General features: G+C 42.9%; 6 protein-coding genes across 6 annotated transcripts in view; 5 read left to right on the plus strand and 1 right to left on the minus strand.

Annotated features, from left to right (window-relative positions):
• Positions 1-1559: 1559 nt before the first annotated feature.
• C922_00300 (hypothetical protein) lies at positions 1560-2598 on the plus strand (the record flags this gene model as incomplete). Its single annotated transcript, XM_008815917.1, has 2 exons — positions 1560-1875; positions 2087-2598. The coding sequence occupies 2 exons, from the start codon at positions 1560-1562 to the stop codon at positions 2596-2598; spliced, it is 828 nt and encodes a 275-aa protein (XP_008814139.1).
• Positions 2599-3204: 606 nt separating this feature from the next.
• C922_00301 (hypothetical protein) lies at positions 3205-4137 on the minus strand (the record flags this gene model as incomplete). Its single annotated transcript, XM_008815918.1, has 1 exon — positions 3205-4137. The coding sequence occupies one exon, from the start codon at positions 4135-4137 to the stop codon at positions 3205-3207; it is 933 nt and encodes a 310-aa protein (XP_008814140.1).
• Positions 4138-5575: 1438 nt separating this feature from the next.
• Positions 5576-6247, plus strand: C922_00302 (SNARE protein; the record flags this gene model as incomplete). Its single annotated transcript, XM_008815919.1, has 1 exon — positions 5576-6247. One exon carries the CDS (start codon positions 5576-5578, stop codon positions 6245-6247), a length of 672 nt encoding a protein of 223 aa, XP_008814141.1.
• Positions 6248-9367: 3120 nt separating this feature from the next.
• C922_00303 (hypothetical protein) lies at positions 9368-13789 on the plus strand (the record flags this gene model as incomplete). The annotated part of the gene is made up of 1 exon (XM_008815920.1): positions 9368-13789. One exon carries the CDS (start codon positions 9368-9370, stop codon positions 13787-13789), a length of 4422 nt encoding a protein of 1473 aa, XP_008814142.1.
• A 1419-nt stretch (positions 13790-15208) lies between these two features.
• Positions 15209-15535, plus strand: C922_00304 (hypothetical protein; the record flags this gene model as incomplete). The annotated part of the gene is made up of 1 exon (XM_008815921.1): positions 15209-15535. The coding sequence occupies one exon, from the start codon at positions 15209-15211 to the stop codon at positions 15533-15535; it is 327 nt and encodes a 108-aa protein (XP_008814143.1).
• A 1695-nt stretch (positions 15536-17230) lies between these two features.
• C922_00305 (hypothetical protein) overlaps positions 17231-19558 on the plus strand; it is a gene marked incomplete at both ends in the record, with an annotated part of 3057 nt that continues 729 nt past the window's right edge. Inside the window, 2 exons of the mRNA XM_008815922.1 lie at positions 17231-17433; positions 17636-19406. Of these exons, the coding sequence (XP_008814144.1) occupies positions 17231-17433; positions 17636-19406 (1974 nt within the window). The remainder of the gene's footprint in view (positions 17434-17635; positions 19407-19558) is intronic.

Raw genomic sequence — 19558 nt, forward strand, 5'->3', positions numbered from 1 at the left:
TTTACACTCTTGCAGGAAGGAGCCTAACAGTGAGCTTGTATTTCATCGGAATTTGCACCGCGTCGTGGTTCATTTGTACGACGAAAAGGAGGAAGGAGTGGTAAGCAGGGGTGGCAGACATAAGGGCGAACCGCAGTGGCAAACATATGGGCAAACAGAAGTTGTGCAGGGGTGCGTCCGAAGAGGGGCAGTTCCCACCGCTAACACAACAGTCGAAGCAATCGGGCGGGTTGCCAACGCGGCAAACACATAAGTTCATTTCTCTACCCCATTCCAAAAAAAAAAACATCTCGTAGGGCTGACATAATGCTGGATTACGTTCATCACAAAAGGTGTTCCTTCCTGTCCAACTCATGGGAACACTTTTTGAGGAGACTCAAGTCATGAAGAAGTTTAGTAGCCGCATGTAATTTTGCTCTTTCAGAGCGGTGGCAATGTGCATATTGGCGGTCAAAGGGAGGACTGGTAGTTATTTATCTTTTGCATTATCTCCATTTTAGGATTTTTTTTTGTTTTTTTTTTTTTTTTTTTTTTGCTTTCCCCATTTGGTGACCACCTGGGTGAGGAAAAAACCCCGCATACTTCACTCTTACAGCATTACATGTCCTTGTATTTCTAACGAGGACACTAATCTTTTACAAAACCGCTAATGTTTTAACCAATTAGGAACACAAAACTATAACATGCTAGGCATTGCGCTTTTAATGTTTTATGCATTAAAAGGGTAGAGGGGCATAGGGCGGTGTTGCCTTCCTACAATTTCGCTGACTCAACACGTGGTATAGAGGTTACGCTTTTTTTGGAGGCTGAACGGAGTGGTACACACATCGAAAGGTGTTGATGTGCCTCTGCATTTTATGACCAATTGGGGACTATCCGCAATTGAGTCTTTTCCTTTTATGCAATGTTCCTTTCACTACGTGATAAATGGTTTAGATGAAAGGGTTGGCCTCGATGTAGCGAAAGAATGAGAGAGCGAGTAAACAGACAGCACTTAGTTTTTTACACGTTTGTTGAAATGGATAAAACGGTGCACTGGTTCAGGTTCCATAAAGGGTCTGTGTTGGGGGAGAGATCACATGTCCCTCATTGTTCGTACAATGTTGATTTTTCCTTCTTCTTTTTTTGTGGCCCCCCATCCCCTCAGCTACAATATATTTGCGTTCGTTAAGGCGTACATGTGCCGCGATATATGCGCTTAAGCACATACACTAGCATGCGCATCAACATGTGTGCTTCTTCACCATTTCCTTTTCTTTTTCCACGCAAACTGGGATGAGAAGCGCACGAATGTTCTGCGTCAGCGGAAAGTCTTTTTTTTTCCAATCATTTTTTCATTTTCCCCCAACGGTGAATTTATTCAACTTTTCAAGAGTAGAAAAATCTGTTGACACAATTTATGGAGAAGAATTTTTTTCTTTTTTTTTTTTTTTTTTCCCGCCTAGGTAACCCCGCAGCGTTATAACTATTTAGCCAAAATGTGAAAGAGTACCCCTTCCCCCGTTAGAAATGCATATCTACACTGTTAAAGAAAAGCAAAGGACAGTTCATCGGTGAAGATGTTCCTTTTTAAGCTAACGAAAGAGGGTACCATACATACCCCCTCCTCCTTGAATAAACCCTTCCTGTGTAATTTTAAAACGAGCAAAAATGTCAACATCGGCAAACTGATAAAAAATAAAAAAATAAAAAGCCATGAATTAAACAAGATAGAAGATGTGGAACTTCTCTTACAAGAGAGACACCACGACGTTTTTCAGAGTTATCCAACAATTAAAAATGTGCACAAAATTGTTGACGTGAAGAACATTCCTGTTTTTAACAAAAATGAAAATCCGGACAATATCTTGAGCAAAGTTGCTCTTCACTTTGGAGGTACACCTGGTTACGTTCTTCCACACACAGGGGGTGTTATCGCCCTATGTTGCGTCCCAGCGGAGGGGGGAGTTTCGCGCGCATACAAAAGAGTGTCTCGAAGGTGGACGGCAACCTTGCGGATGTATGATGGGAACGTGAGCGCATGCGCCCATGAGCATACGTCTACGCGTAACCATTTCATTCCATCTTTCCTTTCACCCGTTTGCAGACTTGTCATACCTGCGAGGCGACGCAGCCGTGAACGGAACAAACGACATTTTCGAATTGACGAAGGAAGGAAACGGCTATGACTGTTCAGGCAATTTTTTAAAAACATGTGGAGACGCACTCTTCACCGAAATAAAAACTGCTCGAGAGCAACATAAAGGAAAAAACATATTCATAACAAAAGGGCATAACAGTGCATACAAATGCATTATACATGTGGTCGAACCCTACTATAACGAAACGGAAAAGTTAAGAAAGTGCTATGAGGACATCCTATTAACAGCAAAGATTAATAGCCTTAAGACGATTGTTTTCCCCCTGCTTGGCAGTGGTATTAGCCTGTTTAAAAGGCATGACGTTGTTGTGTGTTGTTTAGAAGGAATTTACGAATTCTTGAAGGAAAAGAGAAATATGAATTCAATTGACAAAGTTGTTTTGTGTACAATCACAGACTCGCATTGGATGCTGCTAAGAGATTCCATACCGCTTTACTTAAACGCGACAGTAAAGTGAACGGCCACATTCTGTCCGATCCGTTGTGTTCGAATTTTTCGTTTTTTTTTAAATTTGTCTAACAATGCTTGGGACTCTTGACTAGCCAGCTAGCTATGTAGCTAGCTAAGCGTGATATTTTTTTTTTATATTCTCCCTAAGATTACCTACACCGTTCATATTTTTTATTTTACAACTTTGCTTTTTAAAATAATGGATCTACATCGAATAGGCGCATTCTACTCGTGCGTAATGGTGTATTATGTAAACGTCAGAATTTTGAGCTTTTACGTAGTACCCACCTTGTCCTAAAGTGTACAGGATCCATATTGACAATATTAATGTGTTTAAAAAAGGGGGGGGCTGTACAAACGAATTGGAAAAAATCTTTAAAAAAAAAAAAAAAGGAGATATTCACCGAATGGCGCTAGCTAACGTTGCGTAAAAAAAAGAACATTTTACAACTTATTAACTACTTTCTAGTAAAAATAAAAAACATACGGAGGGGAGTTTCCTAAGAACAGGTTCTGCGTTGAGAAGCCATCGTTTAAACATTTCCACCATTTTCTTAATTTTTGAAAATTGGTGTGCATCGCTTCTTTTTTTTTTTACCTTTTCGAGAGTATGTCACAGATCAACAGGACGGGGGAGGCCCCTTTTGGATATGTTCTTTTTAAACGTTTCATGGGCTTCTTGCCAGATATTTTTGAAGGACGTGCTGCTGCTCCCTGTTTTGTTCATTTCTTTGCGAGTTGGCAAACTGGATAAGTTTATTGGCTGATCATCTTTGAATAACCCTGCCCACCAAACGTGGAAGCCCTCAAATTCGTATTTTTTTTTTAAATTAATACATAAAAATGTTTCTTCCTTCTCGATTGAACTTTCTCCAAAGTTGAATTGCAAATTTTGATTATTCACTTCATTAGCGAGATGGAAAATTTCCTCCCAGTTGATTTTTATGTTTTTTATTTCCCATAGTTGGGTATCTTCATCATCGCTTATCTTAAAGGGGAATGACTTGTCAATTAGCACTTCCTCATGATTGGAAGTGCCATTTGTGCTTTGTGCACTTGTAGTATTTGTTGTTTCTCCCTCCTTTACAACCTTTTTAACAACCATTTTATCTTCATGTATTTGTACGATTAGCGATTTTGCTTTCGTGTGCAATGGCAAGGCAATATAAGCATTAATTTCCTGTATCGACTGATTCCATATGTACTTAAACGGAACGACAGCTCCGTTTGTTATCATATTTTCGAGATTTCTTTTATTTTTCAAAGCATCCTGCTCCTTATCCGTTTCAGCAACACAATTTTTTGTCTCCCCGACGAATTCACTTTTGATGTGTGCTTCGGCATGTTCCTGAACGATGCTTCTACACACATCTGCGCCGTTTATTTCTCCATTTCCATCTTTCAAAATGGTTAATCCGCTAGGCGACAGCACAACTTTGTCCTTCCTCCCTAGTTTTGTTAGTTGAGGCTTCCTACTTTTCCGTTCGTCGTCTGACGAGCTCACAACGATCTGGTCAAACTTGGAATAATTGATAGGGCTGCTCATCCTGTGGGCATAATTCTTTTTTATTTTCTTCCCGCTTCTCCTGTGGGTGTTGTGTAACGCGTTGCTTCGGTAAATTCTGCGTTTTAAGAGGTTTTAGCGGTTTCTACGTTTTCTTCCTTTTCTGCCTTTTCTGCTTTTTCTGCATTTTTTCCCAGTGTCGCAAGCTGCTTCCAGCACGGTGGCAACGTGCAAGAATATTTGCGCTAAGGAAGGCGCGGTATAAAAGATCTATTTTGACATTACAATTATGCTGAAGTGGGAAAAGTGATGTGGGACCCATTCGCAAAGGATAGCTGGTCTGGTCGCTTCGTGCCCATTTCTTTAATTCCTTATTCCCCCGTGATGCCGCATTGCAGTAGATATATTTTTCCGAGCGTTATAGTTGTGTCCTGTTAGTTTTGCAAAAAATACGGCGCCAATTTTTTTCCGCAAAGTAAAGAACGAGTGAGGGGAAGTGCTAAAAGGTGAAGGCGCTTTCCAACCCTATGCGAACGAAAAATAATGTATACTTCGCTGGGCATATACGTAAGTGTTACACGCTCGTTCGACCGCGCTTATCCCCAAGCTCTCACATATGTTACCTCACGAGCAACGACGAGTTCGCTTTCTTCATCAATGCGAAGCGGTGTGGTATGCCAAACGAGCAGTTAAAGCAGACGTGCAGTTAAGCAGACGTAAAGTTAAGCAGACGTAAAGTTAAGCAGACGTAAAGTTAAGCAGACGTAAAGTTAAGCAGACGTAAAGTTAAGCAGACGTAAAGTTAAGCAGGCGTGCAGTTAAGCAGGCGTGCAGTTAAGCAGGCGTGCAGTTAAGCAGACGTAAAGTTAAACAGACGCAGATCTGAACGAATAAATTGCACGCTCAAGGTGCGCTTCTTTTGTTATGAGGCCCCACCAATGTGCCACTCCGTGTTGAATTCGTTGGCCCCTCTTACGTAACTACAGTTCGTCCGTCCAACGAAAATGTTTACCCCGCTTTTTTTTTCTCTCTCTGCGCTAGCTATCTCGTATGCTATTTTTACCGCTTAATAGTTATCCCTTCTTTGTTCCTTCGTCCCTTCATTCCCTTCGTTCCCTTCGTTCCCTTGTTCCTTTTTTTTTTTTTGCCGCTTCGCGATTTTACCAGTCGTTCCAGGTGCGTGAAACTTGGTGAAAAATGCGCCAGGGGTGGGGAGCTGCGTATGGAAGGGAACACGTAAAGAAGGGTCCCAAAAAAAGAGTAGCACATCCGTCCGTATGGAACCCTTACACGCTGATTCGCCGAGCATACATGCCACAACCAATTATTAATGCCCCGTGGGGGAAAAAAGGACAGAGTAACCCCCTTTGAGACCTGACGGGCGTGTATAGTGCCATAATCACCCAAAGTGCAAACGCAACTAAGAGGGAGACCCCAACACCCAGGAAGATCCCCTCCCTTTTTTGTGGAGAGAACCAAAATGGGGGACATATTCTTCTACATGGACGAAATTGACAATCTGTTGGAGGACTACAGGAAATTATTAATCGATTTGAAAAAAGAATCGGAACGAAATGATGAGAAGACGACGAAAAAATGTTTAGACGACATTCACTTCCTCAATGAGAGAATAAAAACAGCCAAGGATGCTAACTTCATCGAGATGCGTAATTTACCTGAGGAGGAACAGCATACTTATATTTTAAAGATAAAGGGGAAAATGGCCATTCTGGAGGATCTCAACATACAGTTTGACTTTCTCAAGAGTAAAATTTTGTATGCACAGAAGGAAGCTAATCGAATGAAAGAACAAAATAGGGTCAAGTATGTGACCCCCAAGGATATAAAAAATAGAGGGGACTTTATTCAAGACCAAACGGAAGAGTCCATTTTTCGAATGAAAATGATGGTAAACGAATCGGAACAGATAACCAGAGATGCTGCAGTGAAATTGAATGAACAGAATGAAAAACTTAGAAAGGTAAAGGACAAAGTGGAAGACGTCGATACGAATGTTTCAAGTGCAAAGGAAACTTTGAAGGAAATAGCCAAAGAAGCTGTCACCGATAGATTTGTCCGCTTTCTTTCCCTCCTCATATTCATCGTTTTGATTATTCTCATTACGGTCATTTCGATTTCGAAGAAGAAGTAAATTGGTGGAGGGGACGAGGGGCCTGTCCGCGCTGTGCTATACATGTATCCATTCATTTGTTTATTCATTTGTTTATTCATTTGTTTATTCATTTGTTTATTCATTTGTTTATTTTATGATTTTTTTCTTATTCTTTTATTTTTTTTTTTCCTGTTATCCCTTTTGGTGAGCTATCACCCTCGAGTGTACTAGACATGGCGAGTAGGTGTGCCTTCTTGTCAAGGCAGGGATTTGCGTGTGGACCTGCCGCTGCGCTTATGTATAAATAAGCATACTTCCGTACATACATATGTTTGCACATTTGGAGGTGTATCTGTGTATTTCCCCCCAGCTTCTGCATGACATTTGGTTCCCCCCTGCCGGTTTGCTTAAAGGAGCCACTTGGCCATTTACGGGAATTCCCCCATTTAGTAAAAAAGGCAAAGTTGTGATACCACGGCGGGATGTGACAAAAAGGGGGTCGCACAGATTTCGTTTTCATTTTGAAGCTGAAAAATATCTCTCGTTTTTTTTTTTTTTCTCCCCATTTATTAATTTTCTTACTCATTTTTTAATCAAATTTTTTCCAATTCCTTCCCACTTTTTTGGTGTTCTTACGCGTGGCACACGCCACAGTGCTGCCCCATTCCATTACAGGGCGAATAGGGTGTAATGACTTTTTTTTTTTTTTAAAACTTCCTATTCACAACATTTTCAATTTAGCATTTCAATTTGACCATTTTAACATCAACGGGCTGGGGCCATCCTATTAAAACACATGATAAATTTTTAAGGAATGAGGAGTTAGCGATTAGGGTAGATTGGCTATCTGGAGAGAAAAAAAAATGCGTACAGCGCGCTAAAGAACACTCTACCTGTGGGGGTACTTTTTATTTTTGACAGAGTACGCGTACGCATTTTGTATCATAATTGGCCTATGGTTTAGAATCGGAATGGGTGCAAAAACGCGTACACTAGTGTACGCGGAATATATACGTGCTTGTACGCGCATGTACGCCATGTACGCATTTGTGCCTACATGTGAAGCGTGCGCTTGGTTTTCTTCCCCGACGTTATTACTACTGTACGCGTTTTACGATTTTAAGCTTGGAGCATCCATGGGTCTGTCCACTGTTCATCCTCGCTGGTAGGAGAAAAGAAACAGGCAAAATGAGGAAAAAAGTGACAAAAAGTGGCAAAACAATCTTTCATAGACATATGTACTGGACGCACTTTTGTGTACGTTATTTCTCATTTGTGCTTTCTTGTTCGAGAGGGGGAAAAAAAAAAAGAAAGGACGCCATAGTAAAAAAAAATTTCGTTACTTCGTAGGGTACGCATTTTGCAAAATATTTCTCGTGCCGCACCACGTCGTATCGTCTATTATTGTAGGTACCGTAGCGTACTTTTTTTTCCATGCAATGTGATGTAGGCATACTTTTCTGTACGCATTTTTTCCTTTTTTCTTTTAAACCTCTCTTATGTTTCTACGTGGTTTTCTCATGCGAGTACGCGTTTGCATCGATAAATCACGACGAAACAACATACCGAAATGCTTGTCAAAAAAAACAAACAAACAATAGTTAGTCGCCAACTCGTTGTAGAAGATAATTCAATTAACCCAATAAGAATACACTCCAATTGAAATAAAACATAAAAGCAAAATAATCAGAAAAACCAAATGTGTGTACTTTTGAAACTACGCATAATTTTGAAGATATGCCAAATTTCATATTTATATTCTTAAGCATTAGCATGTATTGACCTTTTACTGCTCATGAAATAGCTTTGTAGAGAAAACGCCGGGATTCTTCAAAAGCCTTTCTACACCCCGCCGTTTAGCCTGTTATACCTTCTCCACAGCCAGCAAAGAGAAAGTGAAGCGTTTTAAGCAAAGTGAAAAAAGGCTAAACAGCCAAAAATACCCAAAAGATAAAAACATCCAAAAGATAGAAATACCCAAAATATAAAAATACCGAAAAGATAAAAACAACAAAAAAACAAAAAGAACGAAAAAAAACAAAAGAACAAAAAAACAAAAAAACAAAAAAAAGAAAAAAAACAAAAAAAGAAAAAAAGAAAAAAAACAAAAAAAAACAAAAAAAGAAAAGAAACCAAAAAAAGCCAAAAAAACCCAAAAAACCAAAAAAAGAGAAAAACAAACACAGCAAATCTGTGAAAGCTGAATAAAGCAAAAAATTTCCTTTTCACCACCACTTGTAGAAGGTGAATGTGCACATTTCTCCCGCGTCAAGTTGAATTCCATCGTTGACGCGAAGAGCTCACCTTGTGTAGCTTTCCTTGCGGGGTACAAGAAGTGTACTTCTACGCCATTCCTCCAACTGTTTAGCAAACAGCGCCAGGGTGTGTGGCTAGCGTCTATTCGAAGGTATCCCCATAGAAGTTTCGCAACTGCGTCCCGTGCCTACTCGTGTGCGTCGCAAGCAATCAATTGGGGGTCACTCTCGGTGGAAAAAAGAAAAAAAAAGTGTAGTACGGTGTAGTGTAATATCGTAGTGACTTACAGTATCGTAGTGAACTGCACTGTCCTAGCGAACTTAATTGTTGTATCGAACTGCATTGTTGTAGCGAACTGCATTGTTGTAGCGAACTGCATTAATTTAGCGAATTTCATTGTTGTAGCGAATTTCATTGTTGTATCGAATTGCATTGTTGTATCGAATTGCATTGTTGTATCGAATTGCATCGTTGTATCGAATTACATTGTCGTAGCGAACTGCATTGTCGTATCGAACTGAATTGTTGTATCGAATTACATTGTTGTATCGAATTGCATCGTTGTATCGAACTGCATTGTCGTAGTGAACTCCATTGTTGTATCGAACTGAATTGTTGTATCGAATTGCATTGTTGTATCGAATTACATTGTTGTATAGAATTGCATCGTTGTATCGAATTACATTGTCGTAGCGAACTGCATTGTCGTAGCGAATTGCATTGTCGTAGCGAACTGCATTGTCGTAGTGAACTGCATTGTTGCAGCGAACTTCACTGTAGTGTAGCGTCCTCGTCGTAACACCTACGAAGGCGTAACAACAGCGGAAGCGACTTCTCCCAGTGGATACAGCTCGCGTAACGGCGCTTCGGGTTATCGTAACTGGTAGAACTTCAGCACCAAGGATGGAGAGAGAACCTCCCAAGTGCGACAGCTTCCCGGAAGGGCCGACTCCCCAGCAGGATAGAACAAGTACCAACAACGCTGTCCGTAACGTAGAGGAGCTAACCGGGAAGAAGCCCCTAATAATGCTGGAACAGGAGAAGGAAAACAAAGCTCTCACTAACTATGACAGCAAAATGGAAAAATACGCGAATGGAAAGAACGTATTTGGACAAAATAGGGAAGAAGCGATTGACGTTGAAATTGAAGAAACAGCGACGTTAAAAGTGGAGAATCACTGCAATGATGTAGCAGGAAAGGTGATGAATGGTAGCGACATACACATTAACAGCGGAAGAAGGAATCAGAATGATTACGACACCCTATGTAATAGGTATAGATCTATGTACGAGGTCAGAACTCATAATAATAGTAACGGAGTAGTGTATCCTCGACAAGTGTCTGCCCCGTGCTTTATCTCGAATGACTCTCAACAGCTGATTGGTACGAATGGAAATACAAGTGGGCTAAGCTTTAATGGGAACTTAAGTTTTTCAAGGCATTTTTTGAATTGGGAACATGCAAATGCTAACCTTTGTAGAAGCTACACAAACTGGGAAGAAAGGATGAACCGAATTTGGCATCCCCATGATATGTTAAGGTGGAGGAACCCTGTTTTGGAAGGCGCTTTCACAAACTGTGGTTATCTAATCAATGGGGGCGGAAGAATCAGATATGGGAACCGTACTATTTTGCGCGAATTGGATCCACCGAGGGTGGAAGCAGTTGGAGAAGTTGCTGCACTTGGTGGAGGTGGTCTATATGGTATTCTTCATGCAGACCATGCTGGTGGTGAGAGAAACGCCATGCACTCTTATTTTCTTTTCCAGAATTTCATCAGGGTAATGAGGGCGCGCCAAGATCCTTTTGCGCAAATGGGGGGACAACAAAGAAGCGAGTGGGGCAATATCCAGGCAAGGAGAGCTCATCCCTACTGTGTTCATACGGCACATCGACTTTGTACAAATCATCCCCTCTTGGAGGATAATTTAAACCTACACAGGAGAGGATTCATGGCTAACCATGTAGCTGATATGGACCACGCTCTTATTGGACCAATGCACCGACAAATCAGACAGAGGACATGCTTGCATTGTTGCCGAGAGAGACTACTTAACAGAGATGCTAACGTAGGGGGGGTTCATATGAACCAGGCACACCTGCGTCATCAAAATTTGATGAGGTCGGATTGTCAGAATAAGAAATGGACCTACCTGAGGGTAACTCCACATTTGCTGAATCTGGACAATCCAAACATCTGTACACATGCAGTGAACACGGATCACATGTTTGTTTGTCCATGTAGAAACAGGCTACGAAATTTAACAATGAATAGGACGTCGAATATCCCACCACATGTTGACGATGCCATCGTTTCGGAACTATCCAGAAGGTGTTACGAGAGAAGCACTTTGCCATTAAGAGAGGGGCCTAACATAAACAGGGAAGTAGAAGTGGGAAACCACGTGAATGCTCACCCCCTTCCGGGTTCTCTCCACGTAGCAAACCAGGACGGCGATGAGAACCATTCTGGAAGGGAAATGCAAAGAGGCACTGGCAGTGGAGAAGGCCCGTGTGGGAGAAAGGAATGTGTTTCGTGTTGGTCGCTCCCGCCCATGTCCAGCGGACAGGTAATGTCCCCCTGCGCAGGGAGCGATGAGACGGAAGAGGACGGAGATAGTAGCGGCGTATACTGCGAGGGGAGCGACGACCAGACTGAGGATAGCGACCAGAATGAGGATAGCAATCAGAGTGAGGATAGCCAACAGAGTGAGGATAGCCAACAGAGTGAGGATAGCAAACAGAGTGAGGATAGCCAACAGAGTGAGGATAGCAAACAGAGTGAGGATAGCAAGCAGAATGAGGATAACAAGCAGAGTGAGATGAAGCAGATCGTAAAGAATGGGCGAGAGAGGGGGCACCCCACCCAGGAGGCTTTCCACAAACACAGCAAAGAGAAGACCAACACGGAGGAGCGCATCTTCGTGAAGAAAGAAACGGGGAGCCTATTAAAAGAGGAGAACAAATTTTACCAGAACGAGGGACTGTTCAGAAATTTTGTCTTCTCGTTTAACAACCCGCCCCAGGGGGGAGCGAGAGAAGAAAGAAGCGAAATGGGTGAGAAACTCAATAAGGGTGCGACGCTTGAAAAGAGCCCAACGAAGTACAAGACGCTGAAAAAGGAGAAGAATGCCCTGCCAAACAGCGAAAGGAGATACGAAAAATTCGAGGAGATATATTTTTCGGAAGACCAGATATCGAGTGAATTTCAGTGGATAGAAGTGGACGGAACTATTACTTCTCACGCGCAAGATTTCTTCTTTTTCGATGCCGAAGACGAGCAGATGGTTTCTCTAGATGTACTCGACCACTACACGGTGAATATCAGCAGAAGCGGGAGCAGCGACGACAGAAGTGGGAACAGAAGTAGGGATAGACGCTACGACCTCCCTCGAGACGGAAGGAACCGAATGCACCAAAGGGGAGGCTACAACGGATATGGCACCACCCTCGTCTCCAAGCAGCAGATGAGGCCAACCCCGGAACCGGAGTATAAGACATGCACAAATGGGACAAACAACAGAATGGAGAGAAACAAATGGAGTACTGACAGGAGGTATGCACCAAATGGAAGCCACCCAAGTAGTGCACACATACGCGAAAGCGTGGATAACGTGGAGCAGGTGGCCAATGGAGAGAGGTCTCACCATGCAGCTCTACCAAAGGACAGAATCCAAGGAAAGAAAAACAAATCTGTAATCATGTATGCGAAAATTATGAATATAAGTTTTGAGTATGGTGCGGATGTCCTGAAGCAGTTCAGCCACCCCGCGGTGAATCTGTTTAATACGAACAAGACGCACATCGTGAAGAAGAAGGAAAAGAAGAGCAAGGAACTATACGCATACTTGGATGGAGAGGACGGGTTCGGCGAGGCTCCTGAGGTTGGACATGCGGCGGGACATGCGACGAGACATGCGGAGAGACATACGGTGCAGAAAGAAGTGACGGAGCAGATGGTAGAAAAAATGGCGCAACAGATGGAAGAAGAATTGGAACACCCCGGGAAAGGAACAAAACGCAAGTACGGAATGAAACAGGAAGATCCAGAGAAAAGGAGAAAAAAATTTATTAGCCACAAGATTAAGAGACACCTGCTCTGCATGAAGGCGAGGATCGTAATAAAGGAATGGTACATTGATTATGGAATGTCTCCCAGTAGCACCCCTTACCTCTACGTAGTATCAGAAAATGACAATCGTTACAAACTGGATAGAGTGCATCCTAAATATGATTCCACCTTCACGAAAATGAGACTGAAGTTTGAAGTGACTACTAGGATAGTGAAATCTCTGCAGGCCTATCCAAGGATGACATATAAGGAACTGGTGGGCCACTTAACACTGTACGAGTGTATTAGTAGAAGAATGAGGAAGGCAAGGATGGAGGGGTTACTGGAAAACGGAGAGGTGTCGTCACCCATGTGGGAGCAGCGGAACGGGAAGAAGCAGGAGAAGATGCAAACGAAGCAGACGGAGAAAAAGCTGACTGAAGAAATATGTACATCGGAGAGTAGCGAAGAAGACGATTCTCCATCATGGAGAATACACCCAAATGATTGCTACCCTCTGTCGGATGAGGAGCTTTCCAAAGGGGAAGAACCTCGCCAAGACGAAAAAAATGCAAAAAAGAGAGAAAAAAAAAAGGAAGAACAACCCCCCATCACAAGTATAAGCTTGTCCCAATATAGCGGCACAGGTGTGCACACCATGCCAGATGGAACAATCAGCAAGAAATGCACATGGGGGGCACCATACGCTGTGTACAAGTGCAACAGAAAGGTCATTACGACATTGTACAGATTTATTAAAAGCGAAATGAAAATATTAGCTCATTGTTTCGAGATGAGGTCTCTGCTGTCCACTCCTTTCATGAAGACCCTGGCACACAAGTTTAAATCGCAGAATAGGAAGAAACGACATATGGAGAGGTTAAGAGGAGTCTCCTCTTTTTCTATGAACGAGGAGCTATGCTCGCACGTTCTTCTACACTGCCCCGAGAATGGACAAAACGAAAGCTCTCTGACCAAGAGGACTCGCTTTTACCTTATTAGAAGCTTCGTTGAGAGCCAAAAGGGGAACGTAGACAAGTATGAGCTTTCATGTGCATGCACGGATCAAGAAAACACAGAAGAGAAGGAGGAGTGGGATAGCCAACATCAGCTTCTGGGAAACCCCAAAATGGACTCGCCCAACGTATGTCCACACGGAGGCAGAGACACAGAAAGGCCATCCCTCGAAAGGGCAGAAAGAGACACGTTACGAAGTCACAACCAGGGGAGCGAAACGGCCGATGGGGAAAACCACAAAGCGGAGAGTGAATGAGAAAATGAAGCGAAGAATGAAGCGAAGAATGTAGCGAAAAATGAAGGGAAAATGTAGCGAAAAATGAGGCGAAATATGAAGCGAAAAATGAGGCGAAAAATGAGGGGAAAAATGAATCCAAATGGATCATACTTCCGCCAAATATTGCAGTTGCTACACCACAGGTGAAATTTATTACCCCCTTCACTTGATTCACCCCCTGAAACACGAATTCATACTTAACATTTGGGTATTCCTTTGGACATATAAACAAGTGACACATGGCCATATAACCGATAGCCAACTGAACCAGGAAATGCTACCAAGGAGGAGTACCTTTAAATGGCTCGACGAATAATTGGAGAAAGGATACTCCTCAATGGGCATCTTCACAAGGGTGAGAAACCTGTGTCAGGTCTCCAAAATATCTGTGGTGAGAAAGAATGCGTCACGTTAGAGGGGGTACCATGTCCTACAAAACAGTATAGCTGTAGAGATGAAAGAATGAGAGTAATCCTGCTCGTAATATACAGGTCGCTACGAATTGATCGGCATAGAAAGAAGCTACTGCATGGTGGGAAGCCAAAAGGGTGCTCTAACAAGGGGGGGTGTAGAGGCCGAACTGGTCCTCTTACGATATTTTGGACCATTTGGGAGATCCTCTCCAGAGTAAAATTTAAAATGTACCAATTAGGAGATCCTTCACTGGGGGTGGAAGCCAAGGAAGAAGTGAAGATAACATTTCAGCGGAAGAAGAAATTTCGCCATGGAATGCATCGAGAGGGGAAAATGAAAGTACAGAAAAGGAGGGGAATCCCCCCACAGAAGCGTACAGTGTGCGCATTGTAGAAAATGCCATCAACCAGCCAAGCTAGCGAAAAAAAAAACGCCAACAAAACGGGGTGACAAACACCCAATGCTGAGCAGACACATGAAAGGTAAACACATAAGTGTCTGTCCAAACGAAGAGGAAAGATGTCGGAAACACGAAAAGAATGCCCCTTGTCATAGTGAGAATATTATCTTCCACCCGTTTCTCTGTGTAATAGAAAAGCTCCTCTACTTTGTAAAAAAAAAACCAAATGGTTTTGAACGAATGTCTACGGGAAGAGATGAGCATGCTGCTGCATAGCTGCATCCTAATGTCCATACAAATATTCGTAAAGGAGAAGATAATGAATAATCTTAGTTTTATCTTTACGCTGCCTGTAGATCTCATGGATTATATCGAAAGCTTCTTTTTACGCCATCCTTATTGTTCTCTTTTGAGGAAGAAGTGGATCGGAGACTTGCGAAATGCCTGGCTTAACCCTGTGTGGTCCCTGAGGTGCCAATTTTCACAAGGCCTCAAAGGCATAAAAGTCTTGTATATACAGCCTACTTTGTGCTTTTATTTTAACTCTTTTATAACGTACGGGTTGGAGGGGAATGCTTATGCACATGTACAGGAAATACGGCTTGACGGGGCTGGTCTCTGAGTTAGAGGAAATCGCCGCGTGGCCGAGAGAGGACACCCAAAGAAACACTCAGGTATGCCCGGAAAATTGTTCCCAAGACGAGCACAAAAGCGACGTCCCTAGCGAAATATGCGAACTGTTTCCCTACAAGGTAAACAGACAGACCAGAAGAAGCAGAACGGTCTACGAGAAAAAGGCGCAGACAACAAGTCCACTCAATGAGGAAGAGGAATTAGCAAACCAAGGGGAAGCATCAGAAGGGTATCACATAGACTGCTACACTGTGCGGGAAGGGTTATTCAAAATTTGAGGAAGCATTGGAAAGGGAAAAAATGTGGCCCACCAAATAAACATAATACATTGTATCTCAACACCCTGGAGTATAGAAAACTGTTTGAGGCACAAATTTGTAGCAGATTTTGAGGCCCCAAAATTGGCACACTCGTGGATGTGAAAAATGAGCTGAAGAGGAAGGCACCTCTTGGGGAAAATACCAGCAAGGGAGAATACCCTCAGTGGGTAGCGACAACTCAGAGGAGATCTTCGTCTATGTGTGCCCACTGCATTGCGTAATTATATCCGCCTGATCATATCCACTTTATCACCTAGAGGAAGGCACTGAAGAATATATGAGGAAGCTAAATGAACCATTCGTTAAATGCCAAAGGGTACACTGTGGCTCAGTGGAAGTTCCTTACTCTCAACTTATGCTTTACCGAAAATATGCACACTATTTTTTATCTTCCCGTTCGGCCCATCGGATTTTTCATGACCAATGGTGGAGTACTGCCATTTGTCGAGGATGCTGGATGACCAAAGAGACTTAAAATGCTGAGTCATATGAACCTCTTAACCGGGGAGCGTAGTTGAAGGCGGCTAACTTGTGTGCACATTCCGGTGCAGCAGTGAGGGCTCGTACAAATGCGAAAGATGAGGAGGTCGGGAAGAGGGGGAGGAACTGCAAAGGTGGTGGTGGCGGGGATTATTCCCCAATTTGTGGCCACAGGAAGCGCACCATAACAGAGCGTAACGGCTTCCATACACGCACACACAGGTGTGGGTGTGCCCCCCACTGTTCATTTATAGGCCCCTATTCTCACTCTCTCTATATATACATATACATACATATATATAGCCATTTCATTTACTGCCCCCTCTTATAGGGGTATTTATTTTATCTATTATTTTTTTTTTTTTTTTTCTACATAGTTAAAGAACTCCTCTTAAAGGAGAAGCAGCAAAACGTTGAATAAATGATGCCACGGGCACGCACCTATGGGCGGCACGCTTATTATGTTAAGTTAGAGCTGTCCCATCACAGCAACGTCTGTCGTACTTCTTACGCGCACCGCCACCCGGACGGTTAATTAACGCTGGGGGGGGGAAATATATCCTTTCGCTCAACGTAGCGACGTAATTTTCGCCCAATTCTGAATTGGGGAGGAAAAAAAAAAAGCAACTTCTGCTCCAATGGCGAAAATGAAACGACATTTTTTTTTTCTTTTTAAAATGGAGAAGCGGAAAGAAAAATCGAAATGAATATAATAAGCGTGTATATTTTTTTGGAAATAAAAGCTGCGTGACGACATGGAGTCATATTTTCACATTTTCTAACGCCACGGCAGGGGCCACGCTGTATGACGTGCTTCCCCAAACATGTTGAGGCAGGCCACATTGCATGACGCGCTTCCCCACAAATCTTGAGGCAGAAACGACGGCCCTGTAATTTTTACGAAAAAATGTGGCAAATAAAAACACTTCAATGATTTAAAAACGCCAACAGGAGAACATTTAAGGAGATCCAGTTGTGCAACAATTGAGGGAGAAAATTATAGGAGAGGAATAAAAAAAAAAAAATCTTGCGCTTTTATTTTCCCCAAGGCAGTCCGCCTACTAAGCGCAGTTTAGCCAAATTGACATGTACCTCATATTTTTCCCTCCTTTAACCCTACCTCCCCCCACGTATGTTCCGCACTCGTGAGAGATATGCTTTAGAGGTAGAAGCATGTATCGTGCATCAAGTTACCTAAAATTGTTCTCAAGTGTATGCGTCTTAACGTTTATCCTCCTGCTTGAATGCCATCACTGTGCGTATGAGACGGAGAATAAAAATGTAGACCTCTTTTCGGAGGCGCACGAGCTGCTTGACCAGGGCGAGTACGCCAAATCGTTCGCCTTCCTGAGGACATGCGTGCACTACGACATAAGGTAGGCCGGTCGCATCATCGTGTTGTGCGGGTGTGTTAGAGCATCGTGTTAGACCAGCGTATTACCCGAGTGTCTTACACCAGCGTGGCATTCCTACGTCGGCTAACCGCGTCTGATCAGGCCACTTGGGCAGCTAACACCGATAACGCTCATAACGCGGCTTACATCCCTTACACCGCTAACACCGCTAACCCCTCCGTAGGTGCCTAACGCTCAGTGGAGTGTTCTACTACCTGGGACTGGAGCCCGTGGAGAGGGACGTTGTCAACGCGCTGTACATATGGAAGGTGTGCGCAGACTACGGCAGCGCGGATGCGCAGTTCAACCTGGGGATTATGTACTCGAATTATTTCTCCCTGCCAAACTTGTACTCATACTATGTGGAGGAGCCGCGGATAGAGGATACGTTCGTTCTGCTCAGAGTGTACCTCCGCTTGGAAGGGGTCTATTTGAGGAGGAGAGTAGTCTACTGCTTACGAGGAGGAGGCGTTAAATGCCAGGTGTGGGATAGAGAAGAAGAAGAAGCGCAGGACAGAAACAACCCCAGTGAAGAGGAGAAGACTTTTCGAACCCCTCCAGTGGTGACACTCACAAGGAAGAACAAGCTAATTGTGAAGATAAAAAATATCAGATACAACATAGATGAGTTGAAATGGTATTTTGACGAAATAGAGAATTTCCCGAATAGGGATTACCTGGAAAAGAATGGAAAGAGATTAAACTTCAGAAGAAATCATAACTTAAGTTTGCTATACTTTTACAGTAGTAGTTTGGCTAACCATCCAGGAAGTATCTTATCCTTAGGAATAAGATATATGAATGGTTATGGAGTGCAGAAGAATTGCGAAACTGCATCTAGGTACTATCTAAAGCTAACAAACGGGATCATCAATGCAGATAATAGAACCCATTTCCAGATGTCAGACTTGATTAAACTAAACATACCACATTATGATCACTACAATATCAATAATAAGAAAATCAGAAATATAGAACTGTTTTTGGAAACCTCTCTACATGACAATCACAGAATTTTGACTATGATCGCACGTAGGTACCTCCTAGGAATAGACGGGGTGGAAAAGAATTACAAAAAAGCACTCGCTTATCTAAGCAAAGCGGCAAGGTATGATAACTCTGAGGCCATATCCTTATTAGGATATATTCATCTCCTAGGGTTAGGAGTACAAATTGACTATAGGAAAGCTACTGATTATTTTATCAGGGGGAATAAATTAAAGGACCCTCTAAGTTCTAATGGGCTAGGCTATATACACTTCTTCGGATTGGGTATTTTTAAAAAGAATCCCCAGTTGGCCTTTTACTATTTCGAGTTAGCTGCAAAGAGTAGCCTCTCATCCGCACAGTTCAATTTAGCCTGCTTATATTTAAGTGGTGTCGGAATTACCCAATCATTCCATAAGGCTTTCTACTGGTTTTATAAGTCGCTAAATAATGGAAATGTTCTAGCTGCGTATGTTATAGGCTTTATGCACTACAATGGGATCATCAGCAACCGAAACTGTAATGTAGCCTTGTCTCTGCTTGCCAAGGTGGCTGAAAATAACTCCTTCATTCTGAGCACCTCCAATAGGATTATTCGATATACAGAAAAGGGCAGAATGAAGGAGGCTCTGTTTCTCATGGCGCAACTCGCCGAAACGGGCAACGTCCAGGCTCAGATAGGCATATCTCAAAATATTAACAACGCGCAGTTTGCTCTCTTCTTACCCCCCAATGATAAAGCGAAGAAGGTTTATGCCAGCAGGTTCCTCGCTATGGCGTCAGAGAACAACGACTTTAAATCGCTTTTCACGCTTGGAGATTATGCCTATCAGGGGCAAGGCTTGTACGTCCGCATATTCCCCAAGAATAACTTGCCCTTCGACGCGCTTTACGACGTCAACGGTGATGAGTACCTCTTCCGCTCTGGCGCGGCGAAGGAGGGGAAGCAGCCTAAGCAGTCTGACGAGGTGAAGAAGGATAAGCAGCTTGACGAGGAGAAGAAGGCTAACCTGTCTGACGAGGAGAAGAAGGCTAACCTGTCTGATGAGGCAAAGAAGGCTAACCTGTCTGATGAGGCAAAGAAGGCTAACCTGTCTGATGAGGCAAAGAAGGCTAACCT

The sequence above is a fragment of the Plasmodium inui genome, assembly GCF_000524495.1.
Source record: "Plasmodium inui San Antonio 1 unplaced genomic scaffold supercont1.1, whole genome shotgun sequence".
Lineage (NCBI taxonomy): Eukaryota > Apicomplexa > Aconoidasida > Haemosporida > Plasmodiidae > Plasmodium > Plasmodium inui.